At 36.9% G+C, this 18,531-nt stretch overlaps 1 protein-coding gene across 1 annotated transcript; it reads left to right on the top strand.

Annotated features, from left to right (window-relative positions):
* Positions 1–2,293: 2,293 nt before the first annotated feature.
* Positions 2,294–3,755, top strand: LOC139354305 (uncharacterized). Its single transcript, XM_070998526.1, has 4 exons — positions 2,294–2,305; positions 2,447–2,519; positions 3,092–3,409; positions 3,487–3,755. The coding sequence occupies exons 1-4, from the start codon at positions 2,294–2,296 to the stop codon at positions 3,753–3,755; spliced, it is 672 nt and encodes a 223-aa protein (XP_070854627.1).
* The last annotated feature ends 14,776 nt before the right edge of the window (positions 3,756–18,531 follow it).

Genomic DNA, 18,531 nt, shown 5'->3' with positions numbered 1-18,531 from the left:
GAGCGTAAGCTGTGGCTGTGGTTGTTTTATTATACTCGAAGAAATACATGTTTCAATTAATCCTATCTTAACAAACAGTTTTACACACCGCAGTCTTGCCTCCTAGTCTCTTTGATCTCTCCAATCGAATTACATCAAGGCGGGAGCTTTAGGCTTACAATTCACCTATTTAAGTGACCGCATTTAGGTATACAACACAATCTCACAATATTAAATTGCTAGAACGTTGAGCGTTAAGTTTAACCGTTCCACGACACTCACCTATATGAAATGTATACAAGATTTTAATCTAGTAACTATAATCGTGAATCACAACCATTTTTGACCCCAAATGAATTTAAGTTGAAGGCCCCTATTATTGTGGTTGATCTTTCATACCAAAACGAATCAGTGAAAATTGGTCCTATTGATGTGAGAATTTCAATAAAACTGAGGACACCAAGTCATGAAAATACCCAAGCTGATTGTCTTATCATACATGACCTTTTAGTTGAATATAACCCATTAAACGGACTAGTACAAAGAGTTTAGGCAACAAGTACAACGAGTTGTTTAACATTAGAAAAATGTTGTAAGATACTGTATTGATTTATGTTCAAGGTTCTTTTGATAATAATAACAATTTTATTTGTAAGGAAATTGGAATTGTATTCGAAAAAGATCCAAAGTTGAATCATAATTTTTTAATAGAACCACCATACGATTTTACTTTGCTAAATACAAAATCTCGAAAGACTGCAATTTGGTTAACTAATACACATCACAACATTTATTGGAACGACAAGACCACCACCGTGTTTATAATTAAAAGTACGACTGAAGCGATTATAAAAACGTTTCCCCATTTTGATGATGTTTATTCATCAATGATTTCTCATTGAATGAAGTGCATTAGATTGAAAGATGCGTTTAATAAGCCAAAAACAAAATATTTTAGTTCGAAATGTTAACGATGGATTAGAGAATAATCTACCGCCACAACATTGTGCTCTTTTACCGAACACAATGGATTAACATTCGAGAATGTTTATATGTTTTCAAAAAGTTTTTATAAACCTTAATATAAGTACTTGGAGAAAATAATCAAACCGGTTAATGGAATGGGATATCATACATTCTCTGTACTAGACCCCAATGAAACCAAAAACAATTCCATTATGATATTCGATGGCGTAGCTTGTGAAAAACAAGATATAATAAGATCGTTTTTCTGTATGGTTCGACATAAAAATATCGACGCTTTTTATTTATGTCAAACTTATAGTCATAAACCGAAACATTTGATTCGTGTCAATGCCAACTTTATTTTAATGTTTAAGCAAGATGATTTTAATATGCGGTATATATATCGGGATCATATTAACACTTACGAGTATATGAATAATGAAACATTTGTGAAAATTTGTCAAAAATGTTGAGACGAAAAGCACGGATTCTTATTAAATATCAAGGCTTATAAAATGGATAACGGAAGGTACAGGTAAAGGACTTGATCAATTTATTATGATTTAAGGAGTGAGATTAATATAAAGCTGGGTTAGATACTTACAATCCCACAGTTTATTAAGAGATTTTAGTATGTCTAGATCACTTGCATTGTCCTTGAATGGGAATAGTTCTATTATATATACAAACTTTGTTCCACCTATCGAATATAATGGTCAATATGAGTGCACATTTATCGACTTTAATGTGTATAATTCCATTCCAAATATTTGTGAAAAAATAATCTCTTTCACATCGGTGACAACGTTATTACAATTCCTTCTGGATCATACGAATTGAATGATATCACCGATTTCATTTACAATAAACTAAAAGACCATAACCTTGAAAAAACATTTAAAATTCAAAGTAACAATAATAGACTTCAAGTTGAAATAACGGGTAGCTCTTGCTTAAGTCCCTTTTATGACATGTTTATGACCTGTTTGTGGAAAAAGGAGAGTCTTAGACAATTTACCAGTTAAAATATCTGGGGTGGAAACCAAAATTTGTGTTTGAAAATATTCCACATTTTAAAATCATTAACTTGTGAGATTTATTTAATTGGGGTTCTTTTGATTTCTAAAGTTTTACAATCATAGGAAACATTATTCTCCAACATGATCGGACATGTTCCTCTAAGATAACCATCTTTGAATATTTTGGGTGTGCGACCTTTCTCACGTACACAGCAGCACCTGTGATAATTAGGCTAAAGGGTACGTGATTAAGATAACAGCCTTTCGAAACTTTGGGTGTGCGACCTTTCTCACGTGCACCTTTTTCTCGGTACTATTAATTGCTCATAATGAGGGGAAGGGTACGTGATCAATATTGTCACATGGGAATGTGGGGTCGATGAAGGCAATTAAGTATGCTCTTTGGATATGATCGTGACATTTTTATGACTTCAAGGCACATTAAAATAAATTAATTTTTTGGATTATGTTAATTGTTCCAGAGCCCGCATGAGGGGCGGATTGCGGATCTCTGCCCGGGTGGACCTGTCCCTTCTCCGCAGCTCGTGGGATTACGTATGGAAAATATTAACAAAAAGGAAACGGAAAACAGCACCAAACAAGAGCCCGGCTTTCTCAAAAATTCGGAAGTCGCAACCAGCGACGATAAGACAAGCAAGAACACTGCTCCGAAGTCCATGTGACGTCGACCCATGCCAAGGCCAGCGAACTATACAGCCGTTAAGCCCACTTCCCCAAAAAAAACCAGCCCAAGCCTCCCACTAGCGTAGGTGTCGCTATCCAGCTACTCCAACCTGAAGGGAGTGCCAAAGCCGGTCTTGTGGTGAGTACCAGGGCAAAGGAAATCAAGAGGACACCACATAACCAGGCAGGACCTCTTGAACGAAAGAAAGCATTCCGTATCCTTAAACGGCTGGCCACCAACCCCACACGTGGGGACCAAACGTCAAAATTGGATTACCAAAAAACCCAAGTAGACATATCCTGGGCAAAGACGGACCCAGACTTCGACATCGCTATGACCACCAGCAACAGCAACAAGCGAGAGAGGTCGATGGAAGCAGCGCAACTAGCGAACAAGAAGGCCAAGACAACCAACCGCGGCACTTAATCGAGATCCTTTGCAGAAGTAGTAAAGGATCGGAAGATCATTGGCGTCATAGACCAGATCGATGAAGACGGAAGGATCCCCAGGAACCAATGGGGTCTGGTTAGACGGGCCCTCGCGTCAGTGACCTTAAGAGTGCTGAACGAGAACCCAGGTTCGCCATCCGATTGCACAGATGCAGGGTGGTACCAAGGCAACGCAAAGTTGATCGCCTGTGAAGACGAGAGATCAGCAGCACTTTACAAGGCTGCCATTAACAAGGTCGGCGAGGTCTACCCCGGGCCAAGCTGGCAGCTTGCAAGGCTGCAGACATCCCGTCTCGACCGAGATCGAGGGTGTGAGGGCCGTCGGAACCCTCGGAGCCAGGGGCTATCCTCAGAATGCTGACCAGGTTCAACCCGAAGCTTCCGACAGATGGTTGGAAGGTGGTTAAGGTGGAGAAGACCGTGCGCGTGACTATGAACGTGGTAATCCTCCTGAACCAGGCCTGCTTGGGACCCATCGCAGCGCAGCAGATCCAGTTGAATAACGGGTTCGACAAGGTGCAACTCCGCATATACGATACAGACAAACTAGCGGCAGATAACATGGATGCCTGTGTGTCGTATGAACACCCGAGCGACGACGAAATGGAGCACGAGAGTAGTATGGAAACGCGGATTCTGGGACAATTAGCATATTGATAGCCCCATTCCCCCTTCCCCCATCATTAACGTATGCGGGTTCTGGGACAATTAGCATAATCCAATAAATTAACTGATTTTAATGGGCTTTGAAGACATAAAAATGTCACGATCATCTCTATAAAGAGTAATTTAATTGCCCCCATCGCCCCCACATCCCCATGTGACAATATTGATCATGTATCCTTCCCCTCATTATGTGCAATTAATAGTCAGGTGAGAAAGGTGCACGTGAGAAACGTCGCACAACCATAGTATTCAAAGATTGTTATCTTAGAGGAACATATCCGATCATGTTGGGGAAAAATGAGATCACGTCCCCTTTTGCCTCCTTATCACAGGTGTTGCTGTGCATGTGTGAAAGGTCGCACACCCAAATGGCCGATCATGTTGGGGAATAATGTTTCCTATGATTGTAAAACTAATTTAGAAATCAAAAGAACCCCAATAAAATAAATCTCACAAGTTAATAATTCTCAGATGTGGAATATTTTCAAATACACATTTTTGATTCCGCCCCAGAACGTTTAACAGGTAAATTGTCCAAGATTCTCTCCTTTCCACAAATGGGTCATAAACATGTCTTAAAAGGGATTCAAGCAAGAACTACCCGAACATGAGCACCTGTCAATTACTCATTGACAAGATCATCGACCTCACGGCTGACTGCTAGCTCTAATACGTTCCCATAATAGGGGTTGAAATCAAAATAAAAGGTCGGAAATTTATTTTGTAGCATAATAATAGATTTATTCATTTATTTTGGTATTGCGAACATGTTTTATTATATATTGAAATTAATTTTCTGGCTTCATTCCATTTGCATAGAAGAGGCAGGCTCACTTTTCCGACGTCCTTTGTGGATTACAAAATGTAAAGTGTTCACCATAATTCGTAGTTTTGAGATCATGTCCACCTCGATTCATGAACATAGTTTTTGTGTTTAGAAGGTATTGAAAATGCTGACCAATTATCTCTCCTTTAAATTGTTTAATAAATTGGTCAATTTCCTCATGAAATTTAATTTTTTTAATTTTATTTTATTGTAGGGTTTACACATCTAGTCTCAACTTTTAAATTATGTATAAAAACTATTTTATTGTTTTAAAGCTACTTTTAAAAAATGTCAAAATAATGTATGCTTTGTTTAGAGCACAAACCCCGCCCTTAAGGTGTGTTGCACAATAGGAACACCGGTTTCCCTTAATTCTGTTCAATGACGGACAGCCCATTTTCTCGATATTAATGAGCTGACGACTCCCAAAAAACTTCTGTAGAAATCGTTTCTTTTCCACACCTTTACAAATAATTTGTTTTCCGCTTGCAATTGTCCTTGATACTTTTGAGTTTGTGGAAAACTGTTCTCTCTATCGTTCCAAAAAATTTTGTGATGTGTATTCGTTAACCAAATTGTCTTTCGAGCTTTTGTATTTAGCAAAGTAAAATCATATGGTGGTTCTATTAAAGTTTGGATCTTTTTCGATTACAATTCCAATTTCTTTTAGAATTTAGAAATTATTATTATTATCAAAGAAACCTTGAACATTAATCGAAACAGTATCTTTCAACATTTTTCTAATGCTAAACAACTCGTTGTACTAGTCCGTTTAATGGGTTATATTCAACTAAATGGTCATGTATGAGGAGACAGTAAGCTTGGGTATTTTCATGACTTGGTGTCTTCAGTTCTATTGAAATTCTCACATCAATAAGACCAGTTTTCACCGATTCGTTTTGATATGAAAGATCAACCACAATAATAGGGTCCTTCAATTTAAATTCATTCGGGGTCAAAAATGGTTGTGACTCACGATTATAGTAACTAGATTGAAATCTTGTATACATTTCATATAGGTGAGCATACTGATTCTTACTAAAATCAACATTCAGATTATCATATGGATATGACTCAGAATTCAAGTGAACTTTCAAGTTTGATAAGTTATTTGTGATAAGTTCGCCATTTAGTGTAAATCCAATTATGGCAAATCTTGGTTTTTCGCGGTTAGCCGACAATTTCACATTCCAGCTGTGTTGACTTCCATACCCCAATTTGGGGTTAACATATGAATCCCAACTCCTGAATGCGATTGGTAGGTGTACACCACTTTTAATAATATCGTAAATCTTAATTTTTGCAAAAACGCTTGGAGTTCCATGGGGAATTTTCCAACTTAAAAGTTTGTTCATTTCTGGTTTGTTCAAACACGTCACCAAGATTCTTAGTTAGCATCAACACTAGTTCGTGTTTACAATTTAACAAAACTTTTTTATAATCCTCAGCAAATCCCAATACATTTTTTAATGGTACAGAAAAGTTAAAGTGGGGTCTTGTAGAAATTTCGTCCCCACTGCTCCATCCGAAATTTAATAGATTTTGACTTTGAAGATATCCAGAGATATATAATTTTTTTGGGTTGTAGTCATACTGACAAATCGTGTTTTATCAATCTCACATCCATTTATTTCGTACTTAATTTCATCCAAAAAGTAAGCCATACAATTATTTTTAAAAAATGTGGTAACATTATCAGTTGTAGGTCCATTCGGTGAATCTTTTTTAATAATTCCTTGAAAATTAAGGTAACTTTCGTGAGGAAGCACGTACAAGTCTTGATTTTGAATAGTAATTTGAATTTCATCGTTTGGTTTAAGTGTTTCATTATACGATGAATAAGTATAAAACTCTTTCTTCGAAATACTCTCATCTGAGTAAACCTTTTCTCGAACATTTAAAATTTCGTTCATTGATTTCCTTTCCACCTTTTATATTATACTCTAAGCTTCAATCCTAACGACTTTAAGAATATTTTATTTTTCAAAGTAAGTGAGCTTCGCTTTACTGTTGATCCTCTTTCTATAGCTTTACAATTAGTAATGCTTGGCTGAGGACTTAAGCTACGTCTTTTATTATAAATAAGCATTCTATTAACCGAATGTGCATGCGAATCAAAACGTTTTCACCACGTAAATTCACCAAATCACCGTTTTGATCAACCATGCGTATAGATAGTGTGCTTATCTCGTCACAGTTGATTGGTAAACAAATTAGGTTATGTTGTGTCACTGTCATTTTATACCCAGGCGGAACAATAATGTCAAACTCATGTAATGTATGATTCGGTGTATTATCTACATATGAACCGCTGATTATATTACATTCCAAACGAATTGTATTAATTTTTAATATGTTCACGGTCTGATCTGATCGAAAGCTTTTTGTAGGATGTGGTTCTAGTACTTTTTGAAGGAAACCAAACAGTTGTCCAACCGATCTTTTCCTATTAAAGTAAACTGACTCTTGCATGGTAGTTATTTCAACTTGAAGTGTAAATGTATTAAATGTATTTTCCAGGTTATAGTCTTTTAGTTTATTGTAAATAAAATCGGTGATATCATTCAATTCATATGATCCAGTTGGAATTGTAATATCCTTGTCACCGATGTGGAAGAGGTTATTTTTTTCATCAATATTTGGAATCAAATTATACCTATTAAAATCGATAAGAGCGCACTCATATCGACCATTCAATTCGATAGGTGGAAAAAATTTTGTATTTATAATGGAACTATTTCCATTAAATGATAATGCAAGTGATCTAGACATATTGAAATCTCTTGATAAACTGTGGGATTGTAAGTATCTAACCAAGCTTTATATTGAAATTACTCCTTAAATCATAATAAATTGATCAAATCCTTTGCTGTATCTTCCGTTATCCATTTCATTATCCTTGCTAATTAATAGGAACCCGTGCTTGTCCTCCCAACATTTTTGACAAATTTTCACAAATGTTTCATAATTCATATCAGTGTTAATATGGTCCCGATATATATGCCGCATATTTAAATCATCTTGCTTAGACATTATAATAAAGTTGGCATTGTCACGAATCAGATGTTTAGGTATATGACATAAATAAAAAGAGTCGATATTTTTATCTCGACCCATAGAAAAATAAGATCTTATGTTATCTTGTTTTTCACAAGCTACGTCATCGAATATCATAATGGAATTGTTTTTAGCTTCACTGGGGTCTAGTACATCCTCATTATGGAAGAATGTATGATATCCCATTCCTTTAATCGGTTTGATTAATTTCTCCAAGTACTCATATTTAGGTTGATATAAACTTTTTGAAAATATATAAACATTTTCGAATTTTAATCCATTAGGACTCTTTATTAGACTTAACATAATATTAGTTTTCCCACAATTCGAAGGCCCAACATTTAGAGCCCTTATTGTGTTCGCTAAGAGAGCACTATGTCGTGGCGGTAGATTTTTCTCGTTTTTGTTTTTGACTTATTAAACGCATCTTTTAACCTAATGTACCTCATTCAATGAGAGATCTTTGATGATTAAACATCAATAAAATAGGGAAACGTTTTTATAATCGCATCAGTCGTATTTTTAATTGTAAACACGGTGGTGGTCTTGTCGATAAGCTAATCAATACATTACCGTTTGAAGCCCATATTCCGGGATATCATTTTTGTGGACCGGGTACAAAGTTACAGAAACGGTTGGAACGTGGTGATCAAGGAATATACCCATTGGATGAAGCTTGCAAAGAGCACGATATTGCATATTCTCAAAACAAGTCATTGAGTGAACGAGATAGGGCAGACTCCATATTAATTGACAAAGCCTGGTCGCGTGTCAAGGCACCAGATAGCAGTCTTGGTGAAAGAGCAGCAGCATACTTTGTTACAAATATAATGAAAGCCAAGAAAAAATTTGGTATGGGATTGAATAAAACGGAAAAGAAAGGAAGGAAAAAGATATTGAAGAATAAAATGAAGAAGACACAACTTTCGACTGTTATAAATGTTGCTACTAAGACATTAAAAAAACAAAAACCATTAGACGTTGTGAGTGCAATTAAAGTTGCACGTAAATCAATTCATCAATCAATGGGTTCTAAAAAAAATGTTAAAGTACCTCGTGTAATTAATGTATCCAAAATTGAGGTTTTCTACCAATCGTGCCGATCTTGACAGCCCTCAGCGCTCTTGGTAGTTTAACAAGTGGTAGAGCAGCAATTGCAAAAACAATTAACAATGCGGGAATGGCTAAAGAAGATATGGAAGAGAAAAAACGTCACAACAGGAAAATTGAAAGTGTTGCTGTAGGAGAAGGATTGTATCTCAAGCCCTATAGAAAGGGTTATGGTTTCTTTCTTAAGCCCTATAGTAAGGGGAAAGGAATTAAGAAGCGAAAAAACTAATTTCTCTGCTACCCAACAGACCACTATCAAATATCGACATTATACATTTTGCTAAGAAATATATCCCACATTTCTTCAGCCACCTAGAGAAGTTGTGAAATACTTGGGACATAGAATACAATACAACTACGATAGAGTTCAAGTTGATACATACAACTGTGGACACCTGTGCCTCGCTTTTCTACTTTCTTTCGTAGAAGATGTGGAGTCAAAACCGGTACATTTAAATGGTTAATTTACATTTTGGGGGTTGAAAATCAATGTATGGGTACGTGTATGTGTGAACTCTGTATAGTATAAAAAGTGGACCTGCACGCGTTCAAATTCACAGTCTAAGTTTTTACTTCACATCGAACGTCATCTAGAGGACAAGAATTTTTGATCGTTCTTAACAAAAAAAAGCCTATAACTGCTCATAACAGCTCAAAACAGCTGGTGACCAGCTTATAACAACTAGTAAACAACTAGTTAACAGCTACTAAACAGATAATAACTATCTATTAACCAGCTAAAAGAAGTAGTAAGCAACTACGAAACAAGTACTGAACAACTGCTCAACAGGTAGTAAACATCGAAATACAGCTAAATACAACGTGGAACAACTGTACCAAGTCCAAAAACCTCAAGAACCATCATGAATCAGGAAGCCCAGATGAACATTGTAGTTAAAGAGTTCAATAAATTTAATAATAAGACACTGCTATTGAAGACAAGGATGCCTGAAAATGTAAGATTCCCGATCCTCAAGGCGGAGCGCAAAACAACAAAGGTTGGAGAATCTATTGCTCTCGAGTTGGAGGATCACATTCAATAACATTTTCTAGTGGAATGAGTTGTGATCTGACTCCTGGTCTGTACTCTCTAATTTTTCTTAGTAAACCTGGAAACTATGATGATCAAGACTTGAAAATGTATAAAAAAATTATTTTAGAAACGAATATACATAGAGTAGGACTTAAACCTAATAACAGAATCAAGGGTACACGAGCATACAAATACTCAATACAAATGACTCTTCAGAAATCAAATCCAAACTATGTATATTGGAATGATGTAAATGAGTTAGTCGAACGATTGAAAATTTTAGTACCATCAAAAGGAGCGGGTAACACCAGCCACGAACACGAAATATTTTTAATATTAGAGGAATTGCGTGAAGAAAGGATTATATTTTAATGGGTATAAATAGGAAGGACAATTATATTTTACATTTATAAACATCATGTCTGTCGACAAGTTTGGAAATTTTTCTGTTGATAGGGAACGATCAGAAAATTTAAAAAGACGTGTTAATTCTACTACGACGGTAATCTAAATGCTCAAAATAAACGTATCAAAAACGGATCTGTTTGTGCCTAACCGAAGTACCGCGGAACAAGGGGGTAATGAGCACTTGTCGCTGGCACGGGGACGCTTTGCTGGCAGAACGATCGCGTCGCGGCAATGGTAACGATGTTTACTGCGTTGCCGGACCACAGACGATGCGGAACTGCGTTGAGGTTGAGCTAACGTAGGTTAGCTGCTAGTGGAGATAGTGTATTACGAGCCCTATTCCCAGAGGTAGGAAGTAGAACCGCGGAGTTATGAGATGCGTTGATAACTGATTTATTCTTCATTTGGTACATGTTTATATACTACTTGGAACACGCAAGTTTAGTGTAATGATTAGTGAATGAGCTATATTCTAAAGTAGGTAGGTAGGTCAGGGAGTTTTGATTATGGTAGCAGTTTGTGTAGTTGGCTCGGCAGACACTGCAAAATGTGCTGACTGCATTGGCCGGTCAGTGTGCCGTTGAGTCGGTGAGACGGTGAGTTAGTGAGACGTATAATATGCTGATCAGCCATTCTCATATGCAGTGGGTGCTACTGAGCGCCTGGTACTGTTCCCAACTTGGCTACTGCTTGATTTGTTGGGTGTGGTCATGTTGAGTACCTTTGGGTACGAACATTCTCCCCCCCATTGAGGGGTACCCTCAATTAAGTCGTGATGTCGGTCAGCCCTTGACCGAATTGTATAGGAAGCACCTAACAAATCATTGACCAAGGTGGATCTTTCCTTCAACTGCGGTTTGTGATTCAGGTCCTTCACATCTTCTTGATGCTGCTTAACACTCTCCTTTGCGATAAAATTGACATTACCGTGGGGACTGAAATTGTGCTCTCGTAGAACTTGATCATTAGGTTTGGACATGTTGAACTAAAGTCAGCCTTCTTGTCGGTTTTGAATTGATGAGAAGTCGGTTCTATATTCATCGGATTTTTATCTTTTGTTGACTCATAAGCAGCGTTCGGTCCTGCAAAATCACCTCTGCCTTCTAACAGAATAGGGTTGATTTCCGTATCAGATGAGGTTTCTTTATTGAGATAACCTATGATTACATAACCAAGCCTAGTGCCTTGTGCCAAAGGTTTATTAGGTCCTAGTTCAAGAAGTTCACCGGTTATTACACGAGAATACACCTCAGACCCTAAGGTTAGGTCAATGGGTCCAGGTTGCCGAAAGTCAGGATCTGCTAATGGCAGTCCCCCGGGAATATTAAGATCGTTATCAATCGATACTGACGGTTGGTCTGGAATGACTGTGGGAATAATATATACCTCTATTAGTCTTTCAAACCCTGATGTAACTGATGAGAGCTTTAGTGTTGATCTAATTGCTGTTGATATTTTTCCTCCGATTCCAGATATTTCAATCGGTGACCTTTCCTTAAGAGATAGCAGATCTGCCATTCTCCTTGAGATAAGATTCACCTGTGATCCACCATCTATTACAGCGCGACATGTTTGTAATTGACCGTTTGGCCCTTGTAATGAGACCTTGGCGGTCGCGAGCAGAGTATATCCTCCTACGTCGTCGTAGCCTGCAATGGTTACTGCGCCGGCCACTGGATTGCTAGTCGGTCCTTGGTGTAACAGTGAATGATGCCGTTGCTGGCAGACTCGACAAGCGGTCGGTGATCCACAGTTTTCAACCTTATGAGCTGTAGACAAACAATTTGTGCATGCTCCTACTTGAATAATGGCTTGGCGCCGTGTTTTGGGGTCCATTTGCTGGATCCGGCTACATGCTCTAAGATTATGTTGTCCTAGGTGACAAATCTTACAGCTCTCTTCGTTGTGAACTGACTGATGGCGGAGTGTTGCTGTAGGTTGAGCGCTTATCGTCTCCAGCATGCAAGCGCGCCGCTCAATAAACGTCAGTACACTCCATAACGTTGGAATTTCCGTTGGTGCATCCGCTGAATTTTCTAGAGCAGTTAGAGACTGCTGGTCTAGTTTTCTTCTGATAAGAAAACACAGGATTGGATCCCAGGATTTTGTGCTGATATCGAGGTTTTGAAGAGTACTCATTGAGTTTTTTATAGTGTCATGTAATGCCCTTAGTTGGCGCGAGGAACCGTCTATGGGCGTATGGTCAATAATTTTTGCTATGGCGGCGAATACTAGTATTTTGCCGTTCTGGTACCTGGCCTTCAACCGCAACCAGGTGTCGTCATAGCCACCCTGTGAGAAGGCTGTGTCTGTCAAGACGTTCCTCGCTTCACCACGAAGCGAACTCTGTAGAATATGTAGTTTTTGACTGGCCGAATATGGTTTGTTATGTACCAATTCCACAAAGAGATCATGGAACCGTGGCCAGTCTAGATACTCGCCGTTGAACTCCGGAATGCTAATTGGCGGAAGTGCCAAGTTTAGGCTCATTGGCGAGTCGTTTTCTCGTATAATGTGTGGAATTGAGCTAGCTCGGCTTCTGCCAGGGCTGCGGCCCCAGGTGTGCTATCCAATTCGTCGTGGGCTTGCCTCAGTAACGCCCAATGGAGATCCAGGTGCCTTTGTAGGGCTGGGGTGACAGTTGGGGCGTTCGAGGCTAATGTTAATGATGACTCCAATTCGTTGCATCTTCTCTGCAACTGTCGGATCACCGTGTCAATTGCGGAATCTCCTTTGACTTGATCTCTTGTTGTGAGCTTGATGTTGGCCGAAGTTCGTCTCGGGGCCTTCGGAAGCCCGCTTCCAGTCGGCATGTTGTCCAGAAAGATATTCTGATATTTTTCGACCAGCTCTTTAAGTGCTACTAGTCGTGAAGAGTACTCATTTCCAGTGGGTAGTGCCGCTTGCTGGACTTCTTCATCTAGGTCGCAAAACTGCCGCCAAAGATCATTTAACTGATTTAGCTAACCGGAATAATAGCCGTCTCGGTGGCGTCGGTCGGCAGAATCCTTGCCATAATTCTTAATGAGCTGTTGGATTTTCCCTTGCAGCTCGTTTTGTGTGTCTAATAATCGATTGTGTAAATCGATTCTTGTGTGACTTGTTTCCTCAATGAATGAAGTAGATATATTGTGTGTCTTGGAAACAAAGAATCTTGTGAAGTTGAATGAAGCTGAAGTTCCTGTGACGCTGGAAGAAGAAGCGTATCCTGTGAAGCTGGATTAAGCTGAAGTTCCTGTGAAGCTGGATGAAGCTGAAGTTCCTGTGACGCTGGAAGAAGAAGCGAATCCTGTGTAGCTGGATGAAGCTGAAGTTCCTGTGACGCTGGAAGAAGAAGAGTATCCTGTGAAGCTGGATTAAGCTGAAGTCCCTGTGAAGCTGGATAAAGCTGAAGTTCCTGTGACGCTGGAAGAAGAAGCGAATCCTGTGAAGCTGGATGAAGCTGAAGTTCCTGTGACGCTGGAAGAAGAAGCGTATCCTGTGAAGCTGGATTAAGCTGAAGTTCCTGTGACGCTGGAAGAAGAAGCGTATCCTGTGAAGCTGGATTAAGCTGAAGTTCCTGTGACGCTGGAAGAAGAAGCGAATCCTGTGAAGCTGGATAAATCTAAAGATCCTGTGACGCTGGAAGAAGAAGCGTATCCTGTGAAGCTGGATTAAGCTGAAGTTCTTGTGACGCTGGAAGAAGAAGCGAATCCTGTGAAGCTGGATTAAGCTGAAGTTCCTGTGACGCTGGAAGAAGAAGCGTATTCTGTGAAGCTGGATAAAGCTGTGAGTCCCTTTAGTGGGAAGGGGGTTGCTTGAGTGTGATCCTTTGTTGTTAAGGGATCACGTCGGGGTCACTAATGTTTGTGCCTAACCGAAGTAGACACTTCCGGGTCACACCGCGGAACAAGGGGGTAATGAGCACTTGTCGCTGGCACGGGGACGCTTTGCTGGCAGAACGATCGCGTCGCGGCAATGGTAACGATGGTTACTGCGTTGCCGGACCACAGGCGATGCGGAACTGCGTTGAGGTTGAGCTAACGTAGGTTAGCTGCTAGTGGAGATAGTGTATTACGAGCCCTATTCCCAGAGGTAGGAAGTAGAACCGCGGAGTTATGAGATGCGTTGATAACTGATTTATTCTTCATTTGGTACATGTTTATATACTAATTGGAAGACGAAAGTTTAGTGTAATGATTAGTGAAGTGCGCTATATTCTAAAGTAGGTAGGAAGGTCAGGGAGTTTTGATTATGGCAGCAGTTTGTGTAATTGGCTTGGCCGGCATGCAAAATGTGCTGACTGCATTGGCCGGTCAGTGTGCCGTTGAGTCGGTGAGACGGTGAGTTAGTGAGACATATAATATGCGGATCAGCAATTCTTATATGCAGTGGATGCTACTGAGCGCCTGGTACTGTTCCCAACTTGGCTACTGCTTGATTTGTTGGGTGTGGTCATGTTGAGTACTTTTGGGTACGAACAGGATCTAAGCCTTTAGACAACAATGATCTAGCAACGAAGCAATATACTGATGAGATCCTCGGAAAGTTGGGAGAAGATTTAAGAAAAATAATAACTCAAAATGTTAATCGTCGACTCACAAAAATTTCAAGCTTAGAAAATAAAATTGAATTGAATAATGAGAGGGCAGACAGCGCTGACCAAATTTTTGCCAAAATTTTGGAAAAGATTAAAACCATTGAGGACTATATATTTAAATATGTAACAAACCCGATATCATTACCGAAAAAAAAAAAACACAATTGTGTTAGAAGGTGTCGCTTTTCAGCATATTAGAAGAATATGATTAAGCGAGAAATCGTAAATAAAATAAATAAACTTTCAAGGAAGATGAGTGATTACAAGGCGTATAAACGATCTGTGGCAAGCAGATTTGGTTGAAATGGGAGCCTTTTCGAAATCTAATGATGGGTACCGATACTTGTTGACTGTTATAGACACATTTTCGAAATATGCTTGGGGTGAGGCATTAAAATCAAAAAATGCAAATGATGTTTCCCAAGCCATGGATAGAATATTTAAGTCGGGTCATGGAACACCAAAAAACCTGCAAACTGATGATGGAACTGAATTCTTTAATAGGTATTAATGAAAAGTTACAGGATAAATCATTATTCAACCTTCAGTACTCTAAAAGCACCAATAGTTGAACGTTTCAACAGAACTCTTAAAGAATTAATGTGGCGTTAGTTTAGTTTCAATGGAAAATATAAATGGATACATATGTATAAACAATTAATTAATAAATATAATAATAGAGTGCATAAAACAATAAAAATGAGTCCAAGTAAAGTCAATTCTTCTAATGAAAAACAAATTTTACAAACATCGTATAATCACCTGAAAATATTTGTTGCAAGTAAATTCCGTAAGGGGGACCACGTTCGTATCAGTAAATATAAACATGTCTTTGAGAAAGGGTATACACCAAACTATACAACAGAAATCTTTAAAATTAGAATGGTGAAGAATACATACCCTAAATCATACTTACTTGAAGATTTAGATGGTAGCCCGATTCAGGGCGGATTCTATAAAGAAGAACTGAAAAAAACACGATTTCCCCACACATACCTAGTTGTAAAAGCTGTAAGGCGAAAAGGAAATAAAGTTTTGGTTAAGTGGCTCGGGTTTTCAAAGACTAGCTGTATAAACAAGGAAGACATTTTGTAGTATAATAAATGATTTATTTAATTAATTTTTATTTATATATTTATCTAATCTTATATTCAGTTTAATATTAATATTTTTTGTACAACGTTTTCAACTAAAATTAAATATAATAAAAATACTTTTTACAAACTAAAAATCATTTTCATTTATATTTTCCAAAGTCTCGATCATAATAAAACATCTCCAATTCAACTGATTTATAAGATCGATATTTTTTAATATGTTCCTTTTGAAATTTAAGGCTATCTAATAATTCTCCATCGTTCACATAATTATTTTGTATCATCTCACCCAAGCAAAATTAATTTGATTCTAGCCGTTCAACATTTTCTTAAATATCTTTTTCAATTAATCTCTGATTTTTTGTTGATGTCGTACCATGGTCTTCATTACTTTACTCTAAAAATTGTGTTTCATTAACATTACGTTTTGTTTTGTTATCTTTGCCACAAAGAATTTTTTTATTTACTTTAAATGTAGTTATTTTATGTGCTTTTGATCTAAACATTGTTCAATTACCATATAGTGAGGCCCCAGTTAAAAAAACGTTTTTATAGTCTTCAATTGTAAGATTTCGTGAACTAACTCCCTTTGCTTTATTATTTGAAGATTCAAATTGATCTATTTTATAACAATAATCCTTTGAGCACAGGCCTACAAAGGCCTACATGAGTCTACCGCTAAGCTCATCTTTAAAAAACCATAAACTTTTTTTGTTAACTCTTTTGAAGTTATATAGATTAATTTTTTCATCTAAATAGTCCGATATCTTTATAAAAATCTTCAGTTTTTATTGTATAGATAAATGAATCAGTATCCACATAATTTAAGAGTAACTTTTCCTGAAACTTTGGCTTCATATATTGATGGTGAAAATCATACATTTTCCATTTCGGTAAGTCTAATACTGCAAATCCTAAGTACATTGGCTTATTAAATAGAACGGACAATCTTTTCATTTGAATTGCATAGAAATTATCATTTATTTTAGTTGCACTATGAAAAATGGATTTTGAAATTAATGTTTTGGCACAATGTGCTTTTCGTCCAGTCTTCGTTCTATCCGGAGCTTCCCATGTACTAATAAGCTTAATATCGACCCTGCGCTCGGGATCTTCCATTGTTTTTCCGTAAACAGAATTATTCATTAATTAAAAAAAATCTTTTTCAAATTTATTTTTTGCATTTTGCCTATGTAAAGTATTTAGATCAATGTAATTCTTTAACCAAGGCTTTTGTATGAATCTTTTTCAATACTAACCCATTCTGTATACATTGTTGCAAATTCCGATAATGTATTACATAATTTTTTTTATTTCCCAGGTCAGCAATTAATTTTTTTACCTCATCGTCTTTTGAGGTCAGACAATTTGACGGACAAAATGGAAGATCATTATGAAGATCATGTAAACGGTATGGATATTTTAAGTCCACTTCCAAAAAATAACCATATTGGCTATCGATTGGAATATTATTAATATCAAAATTGTCTATGTCTGTGGTAGACATCCACTTAAAATCTTTATATGGTAAAGGTTCTGACATTGCCCAATCATACAAGTTATTCGCATCTACATACATTAAAAATGAAGACTCCTTCGAGAAATCATAATCTGACAAATATTTGTTATTTACTTTTGTATATCTATGACAACATTGAACTAAACCACCTCGAATGCTACTTTGAATAAATCTATACATATCTATATCTGTCAGCAATTCAAGTTGAATATTTGTAGATTTCAACATTGCCTCCCAAGATAGACCTGGTGTCGTAAAATACTGAGCTGGGTCAAGTGAATAAATTTGCATACAAATTTTTCGGCAGTTTTCAAAAATGTCGGTTAAAAGAAATACATCAGTTTTTAAATAAACTTGTAAGGCGAAAAGGAAATAAAGTTTTGGTTAAGTGGGGTTTTCAATGACTAGCTGGATAAATAAGGAAGACATTTTATAGTATAACAAATGATTTATTTCATTAATTTCTATTTATATTCATATCTTATCTTATATTAAGTTTAATATTAATATTTTTGTACAATGTTAAGTAAACAAAAAGGAAAAATAATAAATATATATTTTTTACAAACTCAAAATCATTTTTATTTATATTTCCCAGTCTCGATTATAATAAAACATTTCCAATTCAAATGATTTACAAAAGAGTTCTTTTTCAATATGTTCCTTTTGAAATTTAGGGCTATCTAATTATTCTAAAATATTTTTTTCAATTAATCTCTGGTGTTTTATTGATGTTGTAACATGGTCTTCATTACTTACATCTAAAAATCGCTCCCTTTGCCTTATTATATGAAGATTCAACTTGATCTATTCTATAACAATAAGCCTTTGAGCACAGGCCTACAAACTCTGTCATAAGTTTACTGTTAAGCTCATCTTTAAAAAACGCTAAACTTTTTTTTTCAATTCTTTTGAAGTAATACAAATTAATTCCATCATCTGAATAGTTCGATGTATCAAATTTTGCCCTAAGATCTTTACGAATATCTTTACAAAAATCCTCAGTTTTTATTGTATTGATAAATGAATCAGTATCCATATAATTAAAGAATAACTTTTCCTAAAATTTTGGCTTCATATATACTTCTGCAAATCCTAAATTCATTGGCTAATTCAATAGAACGGACAATCTTTTCAT

The sequence above is a fragment of the Drosophila suzukii genome (assembly GCF_043229965.1).
Source record: "Drosophila suzukii chromosome 2 unlocalized genomic scaffold, CBGP_Dsuzu_IsoJpt1.0 scf_2c, whole genome shotgun sequence".
Taxonomy (NCBI): Eukaryota; Metazoa; Arthropoda; class Insecta; order Diptera; family Drosophilidae; genus Drosophila; species Drosophila suzukii.
Note: the sequence above shows the minus strand (reverse complement) of the source record. Positions and strands in the feature narration are given on the sequence as shown.